Raw genomic sequence first — 25,025 nt, forward strand, 5'->3', positions numbered from 1 at the left:
TCATGAAATCTGATATTTAAGACTATGAACTCTTAGTTTATAATATTCATTCAATCTTACAATTCATATAGTATTCCTACATTATTCTGTTAATAATTTTAGCATAATTTTTTTTAATTTGAGTTAAAAATAATAATTTCTTTATATTGCATTTAAGTTCAGATCTTTTATTAACATTCAGAAATTAGACCAATATCTACCTATCTACAGAAATATAAAGACAAAAATATACCTATACCTACATATATGTATAAAATATGTAAAATAACAATAGGGATTATATATATATATATATGTATATATGTGTATATATATATGTGTATATATGTGTATATATATATGTGTGTATATATATGTGTATATATGTATATATATAATCAGTTACTTATTATACATGTATAATTATTTATCATTTTAAATAAATACTTTCTAACCTAAGCTTGCCTCGTCTGTACGGACCGATGTTAGGAGTTAAAACCAGGTCTTGGAAACTGATAGCCACTGGACTGGATCCAGACTGCAAATGTGTTTGATACAATTTTTTCTTATGCCTGTACAAAAATTTGAAGTCACATTTTAAAATCAATCTATTTCACATTGAGGCAGAAAAATGTGGAGTTCTAGCTTCTTTGAAAAAGTGAATGCACTACAGTTGCCTACCACTTCCATAATGGGGACACACGTACCTAGTCCTGTGCCCTTTTCAAACTTTTACCTGCCTGCATCCAGGAATCTTCTGATTCTATAACCCTTGATCTAAATGTAGGCTCAGCAAACGTGTTCTGTAAAGGGACAGATAGTAAATCCTTTGGCTTTATAAGCCACATGGTCTATTTTGCAACTACTTAAGTCTGCCACTATAGCAGGAGTCAACTCTTAACTCTTCCTATAGCAAGGAAAGCAGCCATGTGCAACAGGTAAACCAAAGTACACTGTTACGTTCCAGTAAAACTTTGTTTCCAAACGAGGCTTCAGGCTAGATTTGTCACACAGTCCTTAGTTTGCTAGTCTCTGATCTAAATGATCCCCATTTGGGACAAGGGATGACCAAAATCTGTCATGCTGATCTCCTTTGTCAGATAAATAGGCCAATGCCACTATAATACTCTAAACCCTTAATTGTATTAGATGCAGTTGTTACTGTAATTTCCTTTGACTCAGTGTTATATTTCTGTGAGTACCATATTAATTTTACGGTAGTAACTTAATATTGTTAGATGTATCTTTATGTACTTTAGTACATAGGCACTTTTTCTTTTAAAAAAGTCTCTTGTCTATTCTATTGTTGCCTGTTTTTTTACCTAGCTGTGTATCAGCACATTACATCAGTTCTCAAAGAAATTATGTTAGGATTTTTACTGAAATTTCAAGGCAATTTCTATATAATTCACATATTTAATATAATGCCCTCTCATTCTGTAACATGCATCTATCTCTTTTTTTTTTCCATAAACTCTCCTTTTCTGAATAAGCTTGTAATTTTCTGTGAGTTATTTGGAATTATGTAAGAATTATTTCTACATATTTTATAATTTTATTTTTCTGACTAAATTAACTTTCAATTACATTTTCAAATTAGATATTGTTGGTATACAGGAAACTATTCATTACTACATATTTATCATATATCAAGTTTTAGGACTTTATTCTTTTTAAAAATAGTAAAAAATGTCTTCTCTAGAATTTCAAGAGTTTAATTTGTTTTAGTCAGCATTATTTTAAATATTTTATTGACTGTATTTTAGCATCTCTTAAATGACTTAAAATAGTTTTATTTTTTATTTTCTTTTAAATTTTTTAATGTTTATTTTTTAGAGAGAGAGAGAGAGAGAGAGAGAGAGAGCATGAGCAGGAGGAGAAGCAGAGACAGAGGGAGACACAGAATCTAAAGCAAGCTCCTGGCTCTGAGCTATCAGCACAGAGCCAGACACAGGGCTCAAACCCATGAACCGTGAGATCATGACCCAAGCCGAAGTCGGATGCTTAACCAACTGAGCCACCCAGATGCCCCAAATAGTTTTATTTTTGGTGTGATACACTACATTACTAGATTCTCCATATTACACATTGTCTCCATGGAAGAATACTAGAACTAAAGGTCTTTAAGTGAAATCTTTTGAAGTATTGCTAAGTTTTCCATAATGCTAACGAAATCCAATCAAATTCTCCTAATATATTGTCTTATTTTACAGCAGGAACTTCACAAGGTGATCTTGGTTAGGGATGAACACTGACATTAAAGGAGAGGGATCTATTGAGGAGGTCTATGCTCTCTTCCTCTCCTACATTCCCTAAAGAGCAAGCAAAACATATTTTAATTAGGGAAATTTCTGGAACATTCAAAAAATACCCACTTTGCTAAAACATCAGATTAGGTATCATTGCAATATGTATCCAGACACTATACTGAGAGATAGTATTGCTTGCTTATTTTCTATTTTCTATTTTCTTTTTCTTTTCTTTCTACTTGTTTGTTTTGTTTTGTTTTTGAAGAGAGAGAGAGAGAGAGAGAGAGAGAGAGAGAGAGAGAGAGAGAGAGCTTGCATGAGTAGGGCAGAGGTGCAGAGGGGAAGAGAGAGAGAATCTTAAGTAGGCTCCACATTCAGTGCAGAGCCCAACACGGGGGTCAAAACCTGAGCCGAAATCCAGAGACAGACACTCAACCAAATGAACTACCCAGGCACCCCTATTATTTTTAACTATGCAAAATATATATTAGATGACCTGTAGTCTCTTTAAAAGTTCTGTTACTTCTTTAAAATTGTTAAATAACTTCAGAATGCTACATAAGAAACATTTTTTTTTATTTTCATGAGTATTGGCTTTCTACATTACCATTCAATAGTGAATAGTCAAAACCAAAAAGCAAAATTTTCCATATTGCACCCATATCTGGGAAGTTGCATTTGTTGGTATTTAACTGAAACTAAAAGTATATCAATAGATAATACAAATTATATTTTTGTTGTAGTTACATTGGAATGTTTTCATGTATTTAAACAAATACATTCTTTTAATCCAACTATACTGTATATCATAAACATTAATGGAGTTTTTTTCTGTGCAATATAAATAAACAGCACATAAGTATGCGTTAGTGTGAGCATCTACAAGTAAAAATAAGTTCATGCATTATACATAGAATATAAGCTTTAAATATTTTAAGTGTTTCTGATTGAAAATAAGCATATACTATCTTGTTAAAATAAATAAATGAATCTACTAGAATTAGCTAAGATGTATAATTTCCATAAGAGGTATCCTATCTATAAAGTGTAAAGTGCCATCAATAAAATTCTATAAGAACAGATGTAATATATATTTTGCAATTACCAAGTGAACTATGTTAACTTTATTTAAATCTTTAATGAAATTTATAATTTGGCATAAGCACACTTGTTAAAGATAGTATCACAAAGTGCTACTCATTCAAAAATAATTACACGGTTCCAGCTCTTTGCAATTAATTACAAAAGCAATTATATGCAAGGACAGGGTAACATATGCTATCAGAAAGCAAAGCATTTGGTACTCACAGATACAGATGGGTATGTTTGCAGACCATTGGTTATTCTCTTGACAAACAATGGATTTCTCTCCAATTAATTCAAACCCAAACTGGCACTCGAACCTTAAAACATCACGATTAGAAAATCCATCTCCTTCTCTAATTCCATATAAGGGTGTACCAGGATCACCACAACTTTCTTTTTCAATTTCTGCAAAAATAGAAGATTAAAGTCACCTTCCAAGGGTTTTAGGCGTATGATATCCGCATGCCCAGTTTAGTAGATGTACACTCTCTATATCTGAGATATTTCAGAAAAAAAAGATTAATACATTTTCCAAATTTAATTTTTTTCTTTTGCTACTCTTCTTTTTAATTTTTTTTAATGTTTATTACTTTTGAGAATGAGAGAGAGAGAGAGAGAGTGCACAAGCAGGGGAAGGGCAGAGAGAGAGGGGGAGACAGAATCTGAAGCAAGCTCTAGGCTCTGAGATGCCAGCACAGAGACTGATGCAAGGTTTGAACCCACAGACCACGAGATCATGACCCGATCCAAAGTCAGACACAATCAACTGAGCCTCCCAGGTGCCCCTCTTTTGCTATTCCTGTGAACACAATTTGATGACATGACCTTTAGGGAACAATTAATGTAGTTCTCTCATTTTGTAGATGGGAAAACTGAGGTCATCAGAGCACAGGCCAGTGTTTGTGCCCAACAGCACAATTAGGACAAGATTTAAATTTTTGTCTGCACTACATATATGCACACACATATATACACATGTATGTATTTCCCCCAAATACTGAAAACATTTCTTATCTGTACATGATGCAGTGAATCCTTACATCATGACCAGGATGTGAGGTAATGTCTGCCTCAGTGCTCCTACAGCTCTCAGTGAATGCCTTTCCCCTAGGAGCAGCCATGTTCCCTGACACTTGTTGGTTTAATTATTTCCCCTACTAGACCCCCCGAAAAAAACTCCTTAGGACAGGTATCAATTTTGTATTCCAAATTACCCAGATACGTTCCTCCAAAAATGTTTTTTATATGCATGAAAATGAAAAAGGTTGGTTAAAATTCTCTTAAAAGCACATGAAAGCACTCTCTTAACTTGTATTCACAGAGGCTCCAAATGTCTGGGGTCTTCACGTGAAGCTATGAATGTCAGTGGTAAATTACTGTGATGGTTGTTTAGGTTTTTAATTCACATGAAATCACATTAATACAGTTCTCAAAACTACAGCAAAAAAATTAAAATTACAGTTAAAAGGTAAAAGTTGGAGATAAAGTTATGGCCTCTATTCTGATATTCCACCAAGCATACATTGTTGGTTCTGCAATCTACCAGCACCAATTTAGTGTGTATCTTTCCGATTCTTTCCCCGTGCTTTTATAATTATACACAGACACACATAATATGGAATATTATAAACATCTATATTTATATGAATATAACCATCTTATCTACAACTATATAGTATTGTTTACATATGTATGATACTTTATGTGGTAGTATGCTGTCAAAGGTATTCTATAATTTGCTCTTACTTTAACCAAACAATAATTTTGGATTAACTTTTGAACACCCTTATATTTTTAGCAGAAACCACATATGGGTACAATGATTCCTTTAATACACTGGATTTGATATTTTCTTTTTCTTATGCCGTAGTGACTTTACTCTAGATTTTTGTATAATTCTATCCCTAACCAAGTGTAATATCAGAGAAAGAGGTTTGTAATTTTGCAACTTTCACTGGTCTTTAGGCTAGTTTGTAGAACAGGAAAAGTTAGGTCCCTGGGTGTTAGAATGTGTTAAAAGAAAATGTTGGCTGAGTGTGGGCTAATTTTGAAGTAGGTATCTATCAGTTTAATCTCTCCAAAATTTTTTTTCTACTCAAAGCATTTTTTGGGGGGTGGCAGAGGAAGGGGCAATATTGGCAACTTACATATTTTAGAAAAATGACATTTTCCAGGATTTGGAAAATGTTAAGTGGGAGTAAACAGGCTTAAGTGCCAGGTTATGGTGGGATGACATTGTCAACAAGGCTCACAAAATTGCATTTCTCTCATGCCTTGAAATTGAAATTGTTTCTGTCATCGAAAAAATGGATTCTTCTTCATCTGAAAATGTCTTTATTTTGCCCTCACTATTGAATGATAGTTGATAAGCCACAGATTTTAATTCAAAGTTATGTTCCATCACCATTTTGAAGGTGTTTTTCCCTGGCCTTGTATCCATCCAGTAATTCTGATGAGAAATATGATACCAAAGGGATTCTAGTTTTCTTATAATTAATCTGTCCTATGCATCTTTCTTCTCCCTTACCATAAATAGTGGCATTCCTTTTTAGACTTGCTGGGGGTTTTATTTTGTTTTGTTTTATTTTATTTTATTTTATTTATTTTATATTATGTATTATTTTATTTTATTTTTAGTTTAAAGAGAGAGAGAGAACATGGGTGGGGGAGAGGGGCAGAAGGAGAAAGAGAGAGAATCTCAAGCAGGTTCCATGCTCAGTGTGGAGCCTGATGCAGGGCTCAATCTCACAACCCTGGAATCATGACCTGAGCTGAAATCAAGAATCGTATGCTCAAATCAACTGAGCCATCCAATCGACCCTAGACTTGCTGTTTTTAATGTCACTATCATTTACCTAGGTATTGGTTTATAATTTTTTTACACTTGGCGCTTGATAGATTTTATCTGTCAAATAACTTGCAAGGTTTTTTTTAAGTTTTAAGAAATTTTTAGCAGTCTTTCCTTTAAAATATTGTTCCTTATATATTCTCATCTCTCTAAAACTCATTTACATTGAATATTGGAATTTGAGGTCTAGTCTTCCTGTTGCTCAATCTTTCAAATTCTCATTTTTGAAATTCTCTATTCTGCATTGTTGAAGAAATATATATGTAAATATATATGTATATATTGATTACATATAATTAGTAAATTATATACAATTTACTAATTACATATATTCCAACTTATATATACATATATATGTGTGTGTGTATATATATATATATATATGTTTATCTAATTCCATGTTTATCTAACCTCAATTCAACCTATAGACTGAAAAATGATGTTGTCATTTCTTGAATATTTAATGATTATTACTTTTTATTGTTTCATAAACTTCTATTATTTGTTCATGAATACAGTTTCTGCCTTTATTTTTGTGAGGATATCTATATAATGATTTACAATGATTTTCTTTTCCTCTATTAACTATGTTTCCTTGGGTATAAGTAGAAGCCTATGAAGAGAGCAGCAGAGAAAATGTTCTTCTAAAGCAGCATGTTGGAAGATAATGTGGTAAATCAGACTGGTTGTCAAGCCTGTGATGAAGGGGCAGGAGGAAGTACTTGAGAAGAGAACAAGATTGTTGGCTTTGAGCATCTGTCAAATAAACATTCGTATTTGCTTGCTTCTCTGTAACACTGCAGGTCCTAAAATCCCCATCGTCACCTTCAACACCTGCCACCTTCAAGCTTATTTCTTCTAATGTCAGAATCACCTTGTATTTCTAGGTATTAACTTTTCCCTCTATTAATCTATGGTACAGTCCACTCTTGTGGTCTTCATTTTGAGTTAGAACACTCTTTTTTTTGAAAAGATTGTTTATTTATTTTGGGAGATGGAGAGAGCATGAGTGAAGGAGAGGCAGAGAGAGAGGGAGAGAGAGAGAATCCCGAGCAGTCTCCATGCTCAGCATGGAGTTCCCATGTGGGGCTTGATCTCATGACTATGAGATCATGACCTAAGCCAATATAAAGAGTCCGATGCTTAACCAGCTGAACCACGCAGGCACCCTGGGTGATTACTGCACTGGACTCTCTTCCATATCTGGGCATTTGGCTCCATAGCTGAAAAATTTTCCTCTGTGGTAATCACTGTGTTTTCTCAGCATTGTTAGGGGACCCCTCCCTGGAGGCTTCTAGCCCCAGTGACCAGTGGCCTCTTATGCATAAACTGTAACAGCAGTCTCCCATGATGGCAGTGGTTTATGAGATTCTCAGCTTACCTCTGTATTTCACATATGTATATTTACAAGTTTATTTATATATATTTTTCTTAGGAATCTTCTACAGCCTCATGGCAACTGAGATTTCCTCTTCCCATTCTTAAGCATCAGTGAATTTTTAAAATATATTTTCTAACACCTTTGGTTTAGGACTGAGAGTAAGTGCTTACTCTACTATTTTGAAACCATATGTTTCTTTCTTTGCTCCTTGGTTTTTAAAAGTCAAACATATACTTTCAAACAAAGATGTAATTTCAAAGCTGCAGTACTCTCAGACTGAAAAACAACATGCAGTAAGTATAATAAATAGATACCTATCATGCATCACTGCCTTTGAAATTTTTTTTTTTTACCTGAGGTGAAACTAATATCTGAACAAATAATCAATATGCAACAGATGGTTGTCACAGTAGAAATAGTCCCAAAGGAAAATTAATAATAATGACTATCATTTTTTGAGTATCGAGACTGTACTGGCACAATGAAAACCTTTATTTAAAAGATTAATTATGTAATTTAATCCCCAAAGCAACCCCATGAAGAAATCATTGTCATCTCCATTTACAGATGAGAAAACTGAGGGTCAGAAAAGGTGACTAAATCTCTAGACTGAATATTTGTGCCCCCCTCATCCCAATTCATATGCTGAAACCTAATCCCCAGTGTGATGGCATTTGGAGGTAGAGTTTTTAGGAGTTTTAGAGTTTTAGGTCATGAAGGTAGGACCCTGATTAATGGGATTAGTGCCCTTATGAAAGAAGCCTTATACAGCTCCTTTGCCTCTTCTGCCATGTGAAGACACAGGGAGAAGACGGCCATCTAGGAACTAGAGGACTCTCATCAGGCACCGAATCTGCCAGTACCTTGATCTTGGATTTTCTAGTCTCCAGACTAGATAGATAGTTGTTGTTATAAGCCACTGAGTCTATGATATTTTTGTTTCAACAGCCCAAACAAAGACTATAACTTGGACAATTTCACAAAGCTTGTGTATTGCAGAGTTCAGGTATATAGCAGTCTTAATCACGAAACCATATCAGAGGAATTTTTATTCTTTACCCACTTAGAAACACATATTTTGTTTCTAATGTGTACCAAAATAATACTAAGCATAAGGAATATAAAGATAAATAAGATGTTTCCCTTTTGTTCTTAAATGAGGGCACAAAGGAGGTATAGCTAAGTCCTCTTGGAGCTGGAGATTGGCAAACAGGTAAAGGCTTCATTGAAGAGGTGACCCTTGAGCCTTCTTAGGGTTACTTCACTGAATGAAATGGAGAAGAGTAAGGAAGGAAAGGTGGAAGAAAAGCACTATCAGAGAAGATACATAGTCTTTTTTCTTATTTTTTCTTCTGTAAGTGGTGACTTGGTTGGAGTTAAGAGGATGAGTCCATTGGGGATATTTTAAAAGAATACCATAGACTGGGTGGTTTATAAACAACAGAAATCTGTTTCTCTCAGTTTTAAGGGTTGGGAAGTTTAAGATCAAATGCCAGCAGATTTGGTGTCTGGAGACAGCCTATTTCCTGGTTAATAGGCAGCCTTCTTTTTGCTGTGATGGGGTGCAGGGCAGGCCATACCAGAGTGGCCACTTTGATGTGTGGATTGTTTTGAGCTGAAGACAATCAGGACCCAAGGGACCCAGGAGGAGCTTTTGCCTCCCTCTCAACTGCTGAAAGCATTCAGATAGAGAGCCTGGCCTGAAAGACAGCTATCACCGAAAATAACAAAGAGTATGAGGTGTGTATGATAAGCTGGAAGGAACCCATCAAGGCCTGTTGATTTAGATTCCTCTCCATGTTCCATTGTCTCTGCAGGGCAGGGCAAACATTTGTTTAAAAACATAAGTTCTCCCCTTCTTCCTGTAAATTGTCTTCCTCCCCTTTGAAATCCCAGACGCCTATCTCCTTCTCCCTAGCTCAGTATGGTATATAAACCTCAATTGTTTGACTCTCAAGGAGCTGAATATCATTGGGGTTCATGTAAATATGAAATCAACATCTGTTTTTCTCCTGTTAGTCTGTCTTATGTCAACTTAATTCGAACCTAGAAGGGAAAACTTTCTTCTCCTATAGATGTGTCCTCAGGTGGTGGAAGAGGTGAGGGAGTTCTTTGGGGGCACTAATCCCCATTCATTGGGATTCCACTCTGGTGACCTAATCACCTCCCAAAGGCCCCACCTCCAAATCCATCACATTGGGCATTGGATTTCAACATATAGATTTCAGGGGAATACAAATATTCAGCCAATAGCAGAGGCGGTGATGGTGGCACTAAGGGTTGAGGAGGTGGTGAGGTCAAGTAGGTGATAAGGTGGTTGGGGGCCAAACAACAAGAAACAAGACCAAGCAGGCAGGCAGGAATGTTGGAAGATTAAGTATATATAAGGGGATTGTGAAAAGCATAAATTTGACAATAAGGGTAACCAGACTTCTCATTATCAACAAGAAGATGTAGAAAAAGGAAAGGCTTCAAAGAACCCTGAGGGAAAACAAAACTGGGGAATGGGTGTGCACTTGTGTTTAAAATGTAGATAAACACAGATTAGATAGACATAGATTAAATGTATTTACATATATACATATATATTATATGTCAAACGTAACGGCATACACATATATCCATATATATGGGTATGTGTGTGTGTGTGTTCATGTGTGTGTATATGCACATGTATTTTATAGTTCCACTCACTATGAGTACAAAGAGCAATAAATCTCTATGGCAAAAGGCACACTAAGTGCCCAGATCTTGGTTTCTAAATGTCATTATTTACTAAAAGGTACCAGGAAGGCTAATTCCAGGGTTGGACAAGGAAAAGAACAATGTAACTCTAGAACACCCTGATGAGTCAAAAAAAAAATTGCTTAAAGAACAGTGGAGACATATCAAAAGCACATAAAGACCAGCTTAAAGGGGTCCCACTGGCCATTCTGGGACAGTTTCACCATCAAAACAATACAAATAATGATAGATTACAACTGATTGAATGCAATTTAAATGCATAAATCTGTACTGATATAAACATGAGTGAGGAAAGAAAACTGCGTGTAGAATGACAGTTCAAAAAAATGTAGAATTAATAAAAATAGAACATCAACATTTTGTAGGCATCATAGCGATTTTGGGTTCTGGGTGAATTTTTGATAAAAAAAAAAAATAATAGTGTAGTCTTGGATTACCTGTCTGTAAAACAAGTATCAATCACAAAGCTGAAAATGGTGATGTTACCATGGAAAAACCCAGAAAGCACTAATTTTGCTGGGTGATCAAGGATCACATAACCAGTGTGGGATATACTGACATTGTTTGCCCCTGATGTGATGCAGTAAGACACTGAGAATAATTTCTGTCGTATTCCTGTCAAAAATGCTTAGCCCAAGTCTGGATAGGAGGAAAGACTGTATGGACTCAGACGGAGGGACATATTGCAAAGAGACATGACGAATTACTGCAATCACTTTGTGAGTTGAATCCTGGACAAGGTAGGCAAAAGAGACATTTTATTTTTAATGTCTATTTATATTTCAGAGAGAGAAAGAGACTGTGCAAATGGGGGAGGGGAAGAGACAGAGGCAGACACAGAATCTGAAGCAGGCTCTAGGATCTGAGCTGTCAGCACAGAGCCTGACGTGGGGCTCAAACTCATCAGCTGTGAGATCATGACCTGAGCTGAAGGTAGACTCCCAACACACTGAGCCACCCAGGCACCATTAGAGACATTTTTGAATAGTTAGTGAAATTTGAATGGGGTTGTGAATTATTTGATAATGTTGTATCAATGCTGATTTTCTAATCTGGATGGTTATGTTGTGGTTATGTGAGAGAGAATCTCTATTTTGGTGAAACTCAAAATTTCTGCAAATTATTTTTGCTCCTCCTACCCAAAGGTAGAATCAAATTCTCCTCTCTTTGAGTGTTGGGCAGCATTAGTGATAGCTTCTACAAATGGAATATGGCAAAAGGGACATGACCACTTCTCTTAGCTTCTTTTCTAACACTACCAGTTGTCTCAAGCCTCTATAGGTTTGGGGCATGGAGAAACAATCAGCACATTCTACTTTAGCTTGTCCATTGCAGCAAAAACTATAGACACTCCAGTGCCCATATATGACCCAACAGGATTGCCAGAAGCTTGATCTTCCCCAAACTCCCATAAGGGGTTTTCATGCCACCTGGGACTGTGGAGAACTTAATGCCTGAGGGATGAATTTTGACCACCAAGGGGCAGGAATTTTGACCACCATGGGAAGGAGACCAGTGGATTAATTGCTCACCTCCCTCTTCACAAAATGGTGGCTTCAAAACACAAATGGCCCGGGGCGCCTGGGTGGCGCAGTCGGTTAAGCGTCCGACTTCGGCCAGGTCACGATCTTTCGGTCCGTGAGTTTGAGTCCCGCGTCAGGCTCCGGGCTGATGGCTCAGAGCCTGGAGCCTGTTTCCGATTCTGTGTCTCCCTCTCTCTCTGCCCCTCCCCCGTTCATGCTCTGTCTCTCTCTGTCCCAAAAATAAATAAACGTTGAAAAAAAAAATTAAAAAAAAAAAAAAAACCACAAATGGCCCACATAACCAAAGACATAGATGTATTTCTTGTGAGGTTGTGGCCGACTCAGAAACACTCAGTAACATATCACATCGTTCTTGATTCTTCCATTTCCCTGCTATAGCCCTTTTCCCCCTTATCTTTGTTGTTTTGGAATTGCACTCCTTCTCTCCTCCCATAAAGTATTTAGTTTATAAGCTATGCCTCAGCATCTGTTTTCTAGGGAATCAAAGCTAGGACAAGTGACTTATCACTGGCAAACAATTAATGGTAAGGGGCTGGGCTATCTAATGGTTGTGTAAACACAGATGTGATTTCCAGGAAGATAGGGTATTAGCTCTCATTATTGAGTGACCATTATTTGATAGGAGATTTGCTAAATACTGTAACTGTTTTAAATCATGTATTTCTTACTGCAACACTGAGAAGTACTGCAGTATTATTCCAGCTTAATAGATGAAAAAAAATGAGGTTCTGAGAAGCTGACCAACCTCATCTACACAGAAACAGCTAAAATGAGATTCTATTAAACATTTCTATGACTCCAATAATCACAATCTTTCCCACTGTTCCATGCTGCTTGAGAGAAAAGGATGGAGAGAAAAATGTGAGCCAGGTACTGAAATAATTAAGGAAAAAGAGATGAATTAACTTGATTCCAATATTGGAAGGCAAAAGACAGCAACATTAATTTTAAAAGAGGTTGTTATCTCAAATGTGTCAACACACTAATCCCACCTGTGTGTGGTACCAGGGTTATTTTAAAACTACTCACTTGTCTTCAAATCCTTTCCATGGAAGGCCCTCACAATCTAAATCTTTCCTGGCTTCCCAGTCCTATCTTCCATTATTTTCCTAGAAGCTACCTAAGTGTCAGGCATGTTAAGACACCTGCTGTTCCTTTCCACATCCACATGACTTTAGGTATGCCATCTTCTCTGCCTGGAAATAAGACATTCTCCTAATACACAAAACCTTCAGAAATTGCTGTGCATTTCTCAATGTCAGACTATACTTTTTCCCTAAAGACTACCCTGCACTTAGTTGTTCCCTTTTTTCTCTTCTCTAGGCCTTGGGACATACTTATATATTGGCCCATATATTTTACTGTAATAATTTGTTTACTTATCTGTCACCTCCCATGAGCTTTTATTCATCTTTGCATTTCAAGAGACTACACACACGAGAATAAGAAAAATTTATATATCATTTATGCGTCAGGCAAAGTTCCAAGCACTTGTTACATTTAATCCTGACACAGCCCTATGAGGACCCAAAGAGGTAAGTAATTTGCCTAAAGTCACACATATTTTAAGTGATAGAGCTGGGATTTGAACCCAGTTGGTGTAATTACAGAATATGCATTCTTCAGCACTATATCCTCTCTCAGCCTAATTTTCAAGAAAGAGTTGTGGAATATGTAAAGAAGGAAGAAAGGCAATACAAAGCATACCAAATCATGTAGTTCTAGGAGTAAACAATATAAGCAATCGTAAATCCCTATAGTTACAGAAAACTACGTATATAGGAAATTATGGAATTGCATGTTCCATTTATGTCTTTTGAATGATTTAAATTGTATAGTTGTCTTATAATTGTAGAATATGAGTGCTGAATATATACCGATTACCTCTCAAGAACCATTCTCCATTCTTTTCTGTCCTGCTTTTTACTCCGAGGGGCAGGAGTAAAGGCTGACTCACATGGGCCCTTAATAGATACTCTTATGCTACCCAACTTTCTCTGTGTGCAACAAATGGTCAGGGAACTGACCAGTCAGGTGGTACTAGAAGGAGATGGGATGAAGAGGTTAGGAAGAAAATGTAATAGGACATTTTTCTCCCAAATCCTCTGCCTGATTACCATGGGATGGCTGCGATCTTTGACAGAAAGCCAAGATTATGTCAGGGTGCCCTCTCCGTATAGCTGTCCTTTGAGAGCTGTGGTTATCATTCCCGAAGGTGATCATGGCTCCCTATTGTCACTAGCCAGGGATACTATATAACCTCTTATTAGTTTCCTTAAGCTCTACCTACATATACTAAATGTGAAGGTGCTATTTGTTTCCTGCAGTATTTCTGACTGATAGAGTATAGTTTACAATATTTTGTTTCCTAGAATATAAAAAATGGAGTTGGGATCTCTTTAACAAATGCTGCCTCCATTGAGAGTCAGCTAAATACTGTGCATCGTTCACAACTCAAATTGGAAGGAAAAAATTGAGCATCCATTTGCAGAGTCAGAGATTGGCATCCAGGGAGGAGCACCAGGTTCTGCTCTTTCTCTTCCTGTTGTGGAGGCAAAGAAATCAGAGGCTGGGGGAGGGGTGCCCAAATAAATGAAGATAGGAGGTCAGAGGAAATACAATCAGAGCACTATGGAAGCCTCTCTGGCAGTGAGTTGAGAACAAAATTGGAAATGGTTTAAATGGCAGCGGCCGGAATTTGTAGAACAGGACTCTTTCAACACCTTTTCTTCAGTGACCAACTAACTTTGATCCTTGATGCCTAAAGTAATAAACTCTAATTTTAAATTCAATCAGATTTCCAGCCAAAGACTAACATCTGGCCTCAAAGTGACACAGAAATTCTCATTGATCAATCTCTGAGTTGACAACAGTTGACACTGTAATTCAAATACTTCACAGAGAAACTGCGTAGGTTAAAAGAAAGTGATGTGTTAAACTTGCAGTTTTGCTGATTCTTAATGTTAAGAAGCCTCTTGGGAATCTCATTACCTTAGCAACGGGCTTACAAAGGTTGTGAAATATAGAATCATGCAGCTAGAAAAGACCTTGCGAGTTAAATTCGGTCTCACCTTCAAGCATCTCAGACAAATGAGACTGTAGTCAACAGTTAAGAGATTGTGAGAATAAAACCTACAACTTCCCAGGCAAAGTAATAAAGGATGTATTTGCAATAATAAAGGTGGATTTTACAATCATGATGAAAACACTGGCATTTAAAAAAAAATTAGATTGGATAAAACCATTTAATAAAGAAATATGCAAAATTCAGAATGCTGATAAATATACCCTGAGACAAAGTTTATGTTTTCCAACAGAGCTGGTACAAAAGAACATCTGTAGCCAGTAGTCAAATCACACACTCTTGATATATAGCAAATAGAGGACTAAAAAAAACAAAACAAAACAAGAACAAAAAAATAAAAACAAAAACTCAATTCTTAATCATATGTCACCTTAAAAAGTTAGTGAATACTTTAATATGTTTAATAGATTTAAGAGCTCTTTATCAGTGATAAAAACCATGTGCTTTTTTTTGCTTCTAAATATGATGTTATTTGACATATCGCTAATGTAGACTGGTTTTTATGGTTATATTGATATATTTATAGCAAAACCATTTATATTGTGTCATCTCAGTGCCCAGGTTTCTAATTGAGAGGATATTCGAGGAACTTCAGTTAATATATGTGTATGTAACCAGAGAGTTTGCTAGACTTCATAGGTGCCATGGTCCGAATGTGTCTCCTCAAAATTCAAAGATGATAGTATTAGAAGGTGGACCTTTGGAGGGTGATGAGGTCATGAGGTCTGAGACCTCATGAGTGAGATTAGTACTCTTATAAAAGAAACTCCAGAGAGATCCCTTGTTTCTTCTACCATGTGAGGACACAGAGAGAAGGTGCCAGCAGTAAACCAGGAAGAAAACTGAGCAAAAGGTCACCACGCTAAAACAAACAAACAAACAAACAAACAAACAAACAAACAAACAGCAAACAATAACAAAGTCCCCACACTAGTACCTTGGTCTTGGACTTCTAGTTTTTAGAACTGTGAGAAATAAATTTCTCCTGTTTATAAGCTACCCAGTCTGTTGTGTCTTGTGGTAGCAGCCCAAATGGATGAAGACAACAAGCATGAAATCTATGAACTTGGATTATGTAGCATTTTCCTCTAACCCAGTGACATATAAGGCATATAAGGCTTTCTTCTGACTATGGGTTTCCTGCGGTTTTATGAAAGACATTATATTACTCAAGGGACTGAGGTTATTTTTAGAGACAAGACTAAGTATCCTCTAATTTAATTAAAAAGAAATAATGTACAAAAGTAGGTCTTGAAGTATTAACATATTTCTTGAAATGTCATAGCAGTTCAAAATATACTACAATGTAATGACTCCGAAATTGAGTACCAATGTTAACTGAATAGTTTCTTAGTCTATAAGTTTTATTGTCTGCAGCATTCTAATAGTTAAAGGTGAGAATCAGTTACGCGTGCGCGCGCGCACACACACACACACACACACACACACACACCCTGGTGATGATATAGTCTCTTAGTTCAGAGAATCTAAAGGCTAGTCTTACCAACTTCAAAGTGTAGCAAATTCATTTCAGTTCAGTATTTACTAAGCATACACTGTGTACCAAGAACTGTGCTGGGAACTATGGCCACAAAAATGTGTGTATTATAATCCTGACCCTCTTTAAGAGCTGTCAAATAGATGTATTCAGCATATATATATTTTTTCAATGAAACCAGTATGTTTTTATTGTGCCAGACACCAGTTAAACATTCAGGTTCTTGAGATAAAAGTCTAAATTTAGCAACACTTCTCAAAATGTAAATGTTTTAAAACTCCGAGATGATTTGAGAAGATAAGTGCATTCCCTATGTATTCTGCCTTAAGTGCTATCCTAAAGGTGAAAGCTTAAAGTGACAAGTGATTGCTCTTCCCTGACTTGCCCTGAGGTAGTATTCTTAAACTTGACCCATTCTTCATATTCTTAATTTCCTCTAAAGGACCTCCTTAGCATCTGCCTTTAGTCTGGGACTAGGTACAGTGTCTGTGATAAAAGGAAAATGGGGTAAGTTGATTGAGATTAGAAAACCCAGGGACATGCTCAAGGTCATCCGTACTGTAAAAATTTCAAATCAGTTGATGTTATCAACCAGGAAACCATCTAATTATAGATAGTTTATCGTTTTTTCAGGTACAGTGACCTTCTCATTCATATTTCATTCATTCATTCGTCTGTGCATTCAATTGTCCATTCACATGTTCATTCAAAACGTGTGTCTTGAAATTGTACTTTTTCCTAAACGTCTGGAATGTAGAGATGAATAAAACTTAATCTATTACTGCCTACCTGGAAAAGACAAGTATGCCGATACATAAAAGTGTGACCGATAATGTATTTTTACAATAAGATACATGGAAGGCATGGGAGGAAAATGAACAGTTATGCTTAGAAGTAGAAACATTCTAAAAACTAAACCATGAGGGGCTCCTGGCTGGCTCAGTCATTAGAGCATGCAACTCTTGGTCTCGGGGTTCTGAGTTCGAGCCCCATATTGGGTGCAAAAATTACTTAAAAATAAAACATTTAAAACAAACAAACAAATTAAAAACAAACATGAACTAAGTTTGATGGTTTGCAAGGATGTGTGTGGCTGGGGGAGGTACAACCGGGTGTGTGGTGGTTTGTGACATTTCAGGTAGGGGGAATAGTTTGACCAGAGGGTAATAGTGTGAAACAACATGTTTGGAAAAATTCAAGTTGCTTGGTATGACTGAAATTAAAGTATAAGGAGGGTGAGGTAAGACATGAGGCTAGGAGATATGGGATAGCCTGTGTACAATAAGAAGGGTCTCTGATTTATTCTAAGCACAGCGAAGCCATTGATAAAGTATTCCCATGATGCACACCCAACAAATACTTCACACACAACAGTCATGCTAATCTCCCATGAGATGAGCTAAACGTGATATAGACTCAATTAAAGAGAACTGACCCTACTCCCTCAGGAAATTATTCTAATAATGGAATACTTATATGAAAGTATAAGGAAGCATTCCTTTTTATAAGAAGGACTCAACATAGCATTCATTGTTCACTTCAACCTCACTTAACCTGTCTATTCTTTAAATATTTTCCTTTAAAGTACCTTGAATGAAAGAACAAAGTGAAATATAGATTTTTGTCTAAATCTCTGTAGCTACCTGTTTAAAAGAGTTTGCAAGCAGGGATCGATCAATATTTTTTGAACTGTAATAGCAATCAAAGTAAATGGATTTTTCTTCTGAAAGAACCATAACTGCTAGCAGCTTAGCAGCAGCCATCAAAAACTTCTAAACATTATTCCTCTTACTATATGTACTGGATGGTGAAAGGACTTAAAATTATCGGAGTTATATTTATAAAGCAAGTAGGAAGAATCAGCCACCCTTGTTGTTACAAAAGAAAAAAGACATTGAGACAATCCAGAGTGCAACAAATGAGAGGACTAGGTCTTTTGTTTTAAAAATAATGTTTTCTCCTAATTACTACTATTTCCACTCACCCAGAAGGGACCATTATCCTTTTATAAAAACCATTTTAGTGCTTTTCTTTATTAGGAGAAGGCAAGGTGGAGAGTCTCTGGAATACTGTCAATATTTTCTTTCATGTTCAAGGTGTTCATTTTGTCATAGTTGTGCATTGTACATTCACTTTATGTACCCTCTTGCAAGTTTCTATACATTATTTTTTAAGTTTTTTTTTAAGTAAGCAGGAACCTGATAAGAGTACCTATAATAAAACTTTTTCTTTCCTTACAAAACGGGATGGACATTGCATGTTGCATCCATTCCTGACCTTTTTCTCCCTTAAATACAGGAGTGATAGTTCAAACTACTACTGCCATATTGCAACCATCAAGGAAAGGCCAAGAGATTTGCAAAGAAATTATCCCCGACTTGTTGAGCTGCAATTGCCTGCCTCTGAACTTCTTGTTATGTGATAAAAATAAACCATCATTTTTTTTTTAAGAAGAAAAAGGTTGGGAACAGGGTAGTGTGATAGAATGTAGTTGCCTTTGATAATATGTCTAAATTTCTAAATATGTCAGTTTTTTTTTCACAAGAGTAAATCAAGGGTAATAATAAATGATTTATATGGTCGTTATAAGGATTAAAGTATAAGAATAAGAAATGTAAGTAAAACACATAGCATAGTCTCAAATAGATGATAGGTATAAGAAAACGTTAATTTTTTATTACCAAAAACATTTATATTGAAGACAGGGCCTTATAATGTCTTGCATGCTTCTGAGTTTTTGTTTAATATACTTTTGCTTTAAACTTTATTTTGTTTTGGTTTTGGTATCCTTCATGTTGGTGACTGTGGCTGTTTGTGTGTGTGTCTGTGTGATGGAGATACATTGTATGTCATATACTTCATATCAAGGATGTAGGCTATGAGCCTTATTTTGTGTATTGTGATAGAGAAAAGTCAAACATTAAAAATAAATACACCCCAAAAAGATAATAATGTTGACACAGTATTAACATTTCACAGAATTAAGTTCTGAAACTAGCCACACAACCTTTTTCAATCTAAGAAAAAGGAATCAAGCTCCCATATGTGCTGAGCTAGTCAGTTGGAGAATTCTTAATGACGTGGACAGGGCATTTGCTCAAGGAAATAAACAGAACATTGAATCAGGTATTTTGGAGCACTGGTGATAAATATGGAAACAACAAATAAATACAATATTACTGGAGCTGGTTTCTTCATATATTTTTGTCTCTGAAGCTCCTCTAACAACCACTTCTCCATTGTCTTTGTCTGCCTTTCAGGATAGACAAAGTTTCCGGTATTTTCAGGAGAAAACCCTAAAACAATCATCTATATCTAAGTTTAAATTTGAGTCATCATGCAATTTCTTGCAAGTTATTTGCATTTTAACTATTCACAAACAGTAAAATAGATGACTTTGCAGTTTTAAAAAGATATTAAATGGTATTTGGGATGTATAGCAGGCTCCCACTAGCCACAGGGAGACATTCCATCATCCCCAGTGGATGCTTGAAACTACAGATAGTACCAGACCCTATGTACATTATGCTCTTTTTCATATATATATATATATATATATATATATATATATATACATACATATATATATATACAATTTAATTTATAAATTAGGCACAGTAAGATTTTAATAATAAATAATAAAATAGGACATTTATAACACACTGCAATAATGGTTATGTGAACGTGATCTCGCTCCCTCAAAAGATCTTATTGTATTGCACTCACCCTTCTTCTTGTGATGATGTGAGATGATCAAATGCCTACATGATGAAATGATATGAAGTGAATGATGCAGGCATTATGAAGCAGCATGTGGCTAGTGCACCTTCTGACAATAGGTCACAAGGAAAATCATCTGCTTCAGAAACAAGGTTGACTGCAGATAACTGGAATTGCAGAAAGCAAAAACTGCAGATAAGGGAGAGTTAATTGTGATGTTTGGAGACTGGAGATTAGAAAAAAGCCAGGTGTTTAGTTTATTCATTCAACCACATAGTATGTGTAAGACACAATATTTTGGGCTATAAAGTTTTAAAATATTGAATAATGAATCGATTTTGTGTATAAGGGCAAAAAACGATTAGTTACATAAATGGATACAAATAATTTTGATGCAAGGCAATATATGAAATATGTGGTGTTGTTTTATTCAAGGTGTTTTAGAAATTCAGAGGAGGAAAAGCCAGAGGAAGGGATTCAGAAATTAGAATTTAGTATTTCAAAACAAGGAAATAGTCTTCTATGTTTCCTACATGGAAAGAAGGAAAGAGTAGGGATGAATATGGGAGACTGCTTCAAAGAAGTTGAATCTTATATGGTCCTTAATGAATGCAAAGGACTTTTATAGATGGAAATCAGAAAATACATTACAGAAGGACTGGGGGCATAAATTTGAACAAGAAAAAAAAAACTGTAAGATATGAGTGGAAAAGCAAATTATAGCCAAACAGTGTCCACCTTCTTGTATCTGGTCAGAGTGGAATTGATTATGTGAGAATGCAGAAGAGTCTATAAAGATTTTGGAGAAAAGTAGCAGAGTTAAAGCTAACGCGGAATCTATGAGAAGAGCCAATTGAAGAATGAAACCTGGAATTAGCTATTGGAATAATTGAAGGAAAGCAAACTAAAAAGTATTAGAGAACTGTGACCAAAACAAAGGTGACAAGTACTGGTAAAAGATAAATGATAAAACTTGCAACTTATTTGAAGGGGGAAGTAAGAAGGAAAACTAAAGTTGAAACGTTAAAAAAAAAAAAAAACTACCCAAAGTAACATAAGCTCCATGCATTAAGAAGGATTATGGAATAAAGGGGCTGGATGGTCGAAATAATTTGTGATATGCATATTCTCTAAAGAATGTTAAATTGATGTATGTAGCAATTTTAATCCTTTAATGTATTAGTTTCCATTATGAAAGTTTAAGAGGGCTATATAGTGCGTGGCTATGGGTTTAAAACTTTTATTATTTTTATTTGATGGACCAAATATACACATGGAAAATGGCCATTCCATTTATGACAACAGCTCTGACTCACATGAGAAATCCAGGAAGCCAGACTACAACTTCTCCAGCAACCTGTTAAGAATAATCAGTCTTGGTCAAGGATAGCCAATTTCCCTAATCTTATTCCCACTTCCAATTCAGGGTCAATCAGAGAAAGCCAAATATATTGTCCAGACTAATCAGATAAGATGTTCTGCTTTTAGCTAGCCCACCTCCAGCTTCCCCATGACAATAATTTCCATCAGAGCGTAACTGGAAGTCCTCTCTCCTTCCCGCCTTCCTTCTTCTTTTTTCACTGTAAGGATTTTCCACTCTGCTGAATGCCTTTGAGTTTCTATTAAAGCAAGTGATGGTGGCTGATCCCCTTGCTATGGCAAGCTCTGAACAGTCTCTGTTTGCTTTCATTTCCATAGTCTTCATTTATTTATTTTCAAAACACCAGCATGCCATTTATATTTATATATACACATCAACAGCACTCATGAAAATAAATAGCTGCCAAAGCATAGAACAAAGCATAATCCCATAAATGTGCTGTAAGCAATGCTTTCTGACATTTTCTGTTCCATTCCATTCTTTTCATAAAAAAAGAAGAGACAAAAAGTTGGTCCCAACTCATTAAAATTATTAAATTGCCAGAATCAATATGACTTTTGTTTCAAATCAATTGTGTACTAATTTTCTAAAGTTTATTTGCCTCCAGAGTCATGGGTTCATGGAGCATCTCCTGGATCTTGTTTCTATAGATTACGCTTAGGAAAGGTTGCATACATTTTGAGTAGGGATCAGCGGAAGAATAGGGATATGATTAGCAAATAAGGAAATCAGAATAAAGACAGTTTTTAATGACAGCCATTTAGTTCAAATTAAAGCATATTGATTTAGAAATTACAGCTCAGAAAAACAGAAAGAAAAATTACTGAATCAAGAAAGGAAAGAGTTTCATAACATTCTAGTCTTCTTTCCTGAAGCTTCTTTAACATTTAGCCTTCCTCTTAAAGGAAGAATTTTGTTTCTCTGTCCTATTACCTACTATTAAAGCAGGGATATGCATTGGGCAGAATGAGTTGTAATAAAGAGAAAGCCTTGTCTATTAGACATTGAAGGGACAGTGTAAATGTAAATACAAATAACGAGAGGCTTGGTTCTCTCTGCTGAAAACAGAAGACACTTTCCCACACTTCCCTTTGTCTTAAAACTTACACTTTGCAAGACTTGTAATGGTCAGTTCTTTCTTTCTCAAATGTATATACACATTTTCAACTGCTCAATAAACCTTTTGTCATACTCAAAACTTAGGAAGGTTGTCCCAAGAACCTGTACACCATCTCTTTGAAATGTAATCATCAGGAAGGTAGTGCTCCCAGCTCCCCTTCTGTAGAAAGATAGGAACCTAATTCTAGGGGACACCTCACTCTAAGTTACAAAACTACTTCCTGTCACAAAGATAGGAGAAACTTATCTTTCCTTTGGATAAAGGCAATTAGCTAACACAGATAGTCACCCCAATTACAGATGAATTTAAGATGAATTATGTGTGGCAATAGTGACGGCTAGTCCTCTTACCTGAGGACGATCAGTCATTTATCTTTAGTACATGTATGTAATGGGTTGTATCTCCTTGACTATATAAAAGAGTACACTGTCTTTCTGTCTTTGCAATCTCTTTAGTGAATTGCCCATGATGCACATCACATCCTGGTTTAATGCTTATTCAATAATAAAATAGCTTTCTTTATCTACTGCTTTTATGAACATATTTTCTAGGTTAGCAGGAGATTCTGTTTTTAATTTGATTTTCCCAAACAACAGCCATATACAGAAATTCTATGTATTTTTTTTAGTAGAAAGAATTTCTATTTTTAAAAGTTTCTGTTTCATTTTTGTATTAAGGTTTGGAGTTGAAAGAATTGGGTGTGGGGAAATACAAGAAAAGTGTGAGAAAGAGACAGTGGGCTAATCATGAAGGATGAAAAGCCTAAAAAATCCCTTATTTCATGAGTATTTTTATTTTTTATTTTTTTAAGTTTATTTATTTTGAGAAAGAGAGAGAATGAGCAGAAGAGGGGCAGAGAGAGAACCCCAAGCAGGCCCTCCACTGGCAGTGCAGAGCCAGATGTGGGGCTCGATCCTATGAACTATGAGATCATGACCTGACCCAAAATCAAGAGTGAGACACTTGACCAACCAAGCCACCCAGGTGCCCCTCATGAGTATTTTTATTATTAAGCATTTAAAAAATTTATTATTTCTTGCTTGGAGTGGCTAAAAGTCTCTATGCTATGATGTAGGCTAGAAGATAAGCCATCAGCTCCCTTCTAGTCAGATGATTCTACTTGTTCATACACTATCTATAAAGAAGAAGAAATTCCATACAAATAGTCCCTTGATTTTTTTCCAAATGGTCTATCAATCACCACATCATTGAGTAAAAAACATAGTTTGTTGGAAAACTAGAGGAGTTTTATGAAAGTTTAAATTATTCCTACTTTTAGAATTTAGATTCTCTTCTGAAATCATCATTTTCGCCATCCCATAAACTAACCAAGAAAATACTTTTAAACATATTTACATAAATGACAAATATTTAAACTTTAAAAGAAATGATATAAACTTCACTTTTAGTTGTAAGTGTCCTTAAAAATCTAACATGATTTATACACTTCTCAGTCACATACCTATCTACTATGTAAATCAATGTACACTGCATAACTATTATTTGTTTTATGAATTTTCATGTGCATGTGGAAAGTCATAAATCAACACTAAGATAAATATAGACACCCACATTGCCCCAGGTTTTCAATAACAGGTGTTTCATACTTATTTTATAGCAGTATGTTAAAAATAAGACAACATGCCCCAAATGGAATTGCTTATGCTAAGCCCCACATCACCAAACTGAGACTTACAGTTTCTGCTCTCCCAGAAATGGAATCTTAAACCAGCCAATCAGGAATAACCTGGTCTGCACTAGGTAGGTAATGTGCCTGATAAATCCCTACTATCCTCTAAAGGAAAGTGACCTTGTCTTAAACAACTCACTCTTTTGCCTCATATAACTTCTTATAAGTTCCTGCTTTTTATGGCCTATAAATTCTTTCATTTGTACAGCTTCTTGAAGTTCCTTTCTATCTGCTAGATCAGCTGCTACCCAATTCATGAATCACTGAATAAAACCAACACAGCCTTTAAAATTTACTCAGTTGATAGAAGAATAGGTAAAGAAGATATTATATGCACAATGAAATATTATTCAGCCATAAAAAGGAATGAAATCTTGCCATTTGCAACAATATGGATGGAGTTAGAGAATATAATGCTAAGCAAAATAAATTAGAGAAAGACAAATACCATATGATTTCACTCATATGTGGAATTTAACAAACAAACACACATCAGACTCAAACATCAGATTCAATTAAATTATAGTATGAATAATGTGCTCGTTAAAAAAAAATCAACTCGGTATTTTTTTTTTTTTGTTAATTCCAGTGTAGTTAACATAGTGTTATATTAGTTTCAGGTGTACAATATAGTGATTCAGCAATTGTATACATTATTCAGTGCTCATCATGGTAAGTGTACTCTTTAGTCCCCATCAT

The 25,025-nt window shown here is 35.5% G+C and overlaps 1 protein-coding gene across 2 annotated transcripts in view; it reads right to left on the reverse strand.

Moving 5' to 3' along the window:
• Positions 1 to 25,025, reverse strand: part of CSMD3 (CUB and Sushi multiple domains 3) — a 1,270,863-nt gene that overhangs the window by 444,868 nt on the left and 800,970 nt on the right. For both annotated transcript variants that reach the window (XM_047842282.1, XM_047842281.1), the window contains one exon: positions 3,537 to 3,719. In XM_047842282.1, coding sequence (XP_047698238.1) covers positions 3,537 to 3,719 — 183 coding nt within the window. The remainder of the gene's footprint in view (positions 1 to 3,536; positions 3,720 to 25,025) is intronic.

This window comes from Prionailurus viverrinus, chromosome F2, assembly GCF_022837055.1.
Source record: "Prionailurus viverrinus isolate Anna chromosome F2, UM_Priviv_1.0, whole genome shotgun sequence".
In the NCBI taxonomy this organism is placed as follows: Eukaryota; Metazoa; Chordata; class Mammalia; order Carnivora; family Felidae; genus Prionailurus; species Prionailurus viverrinus.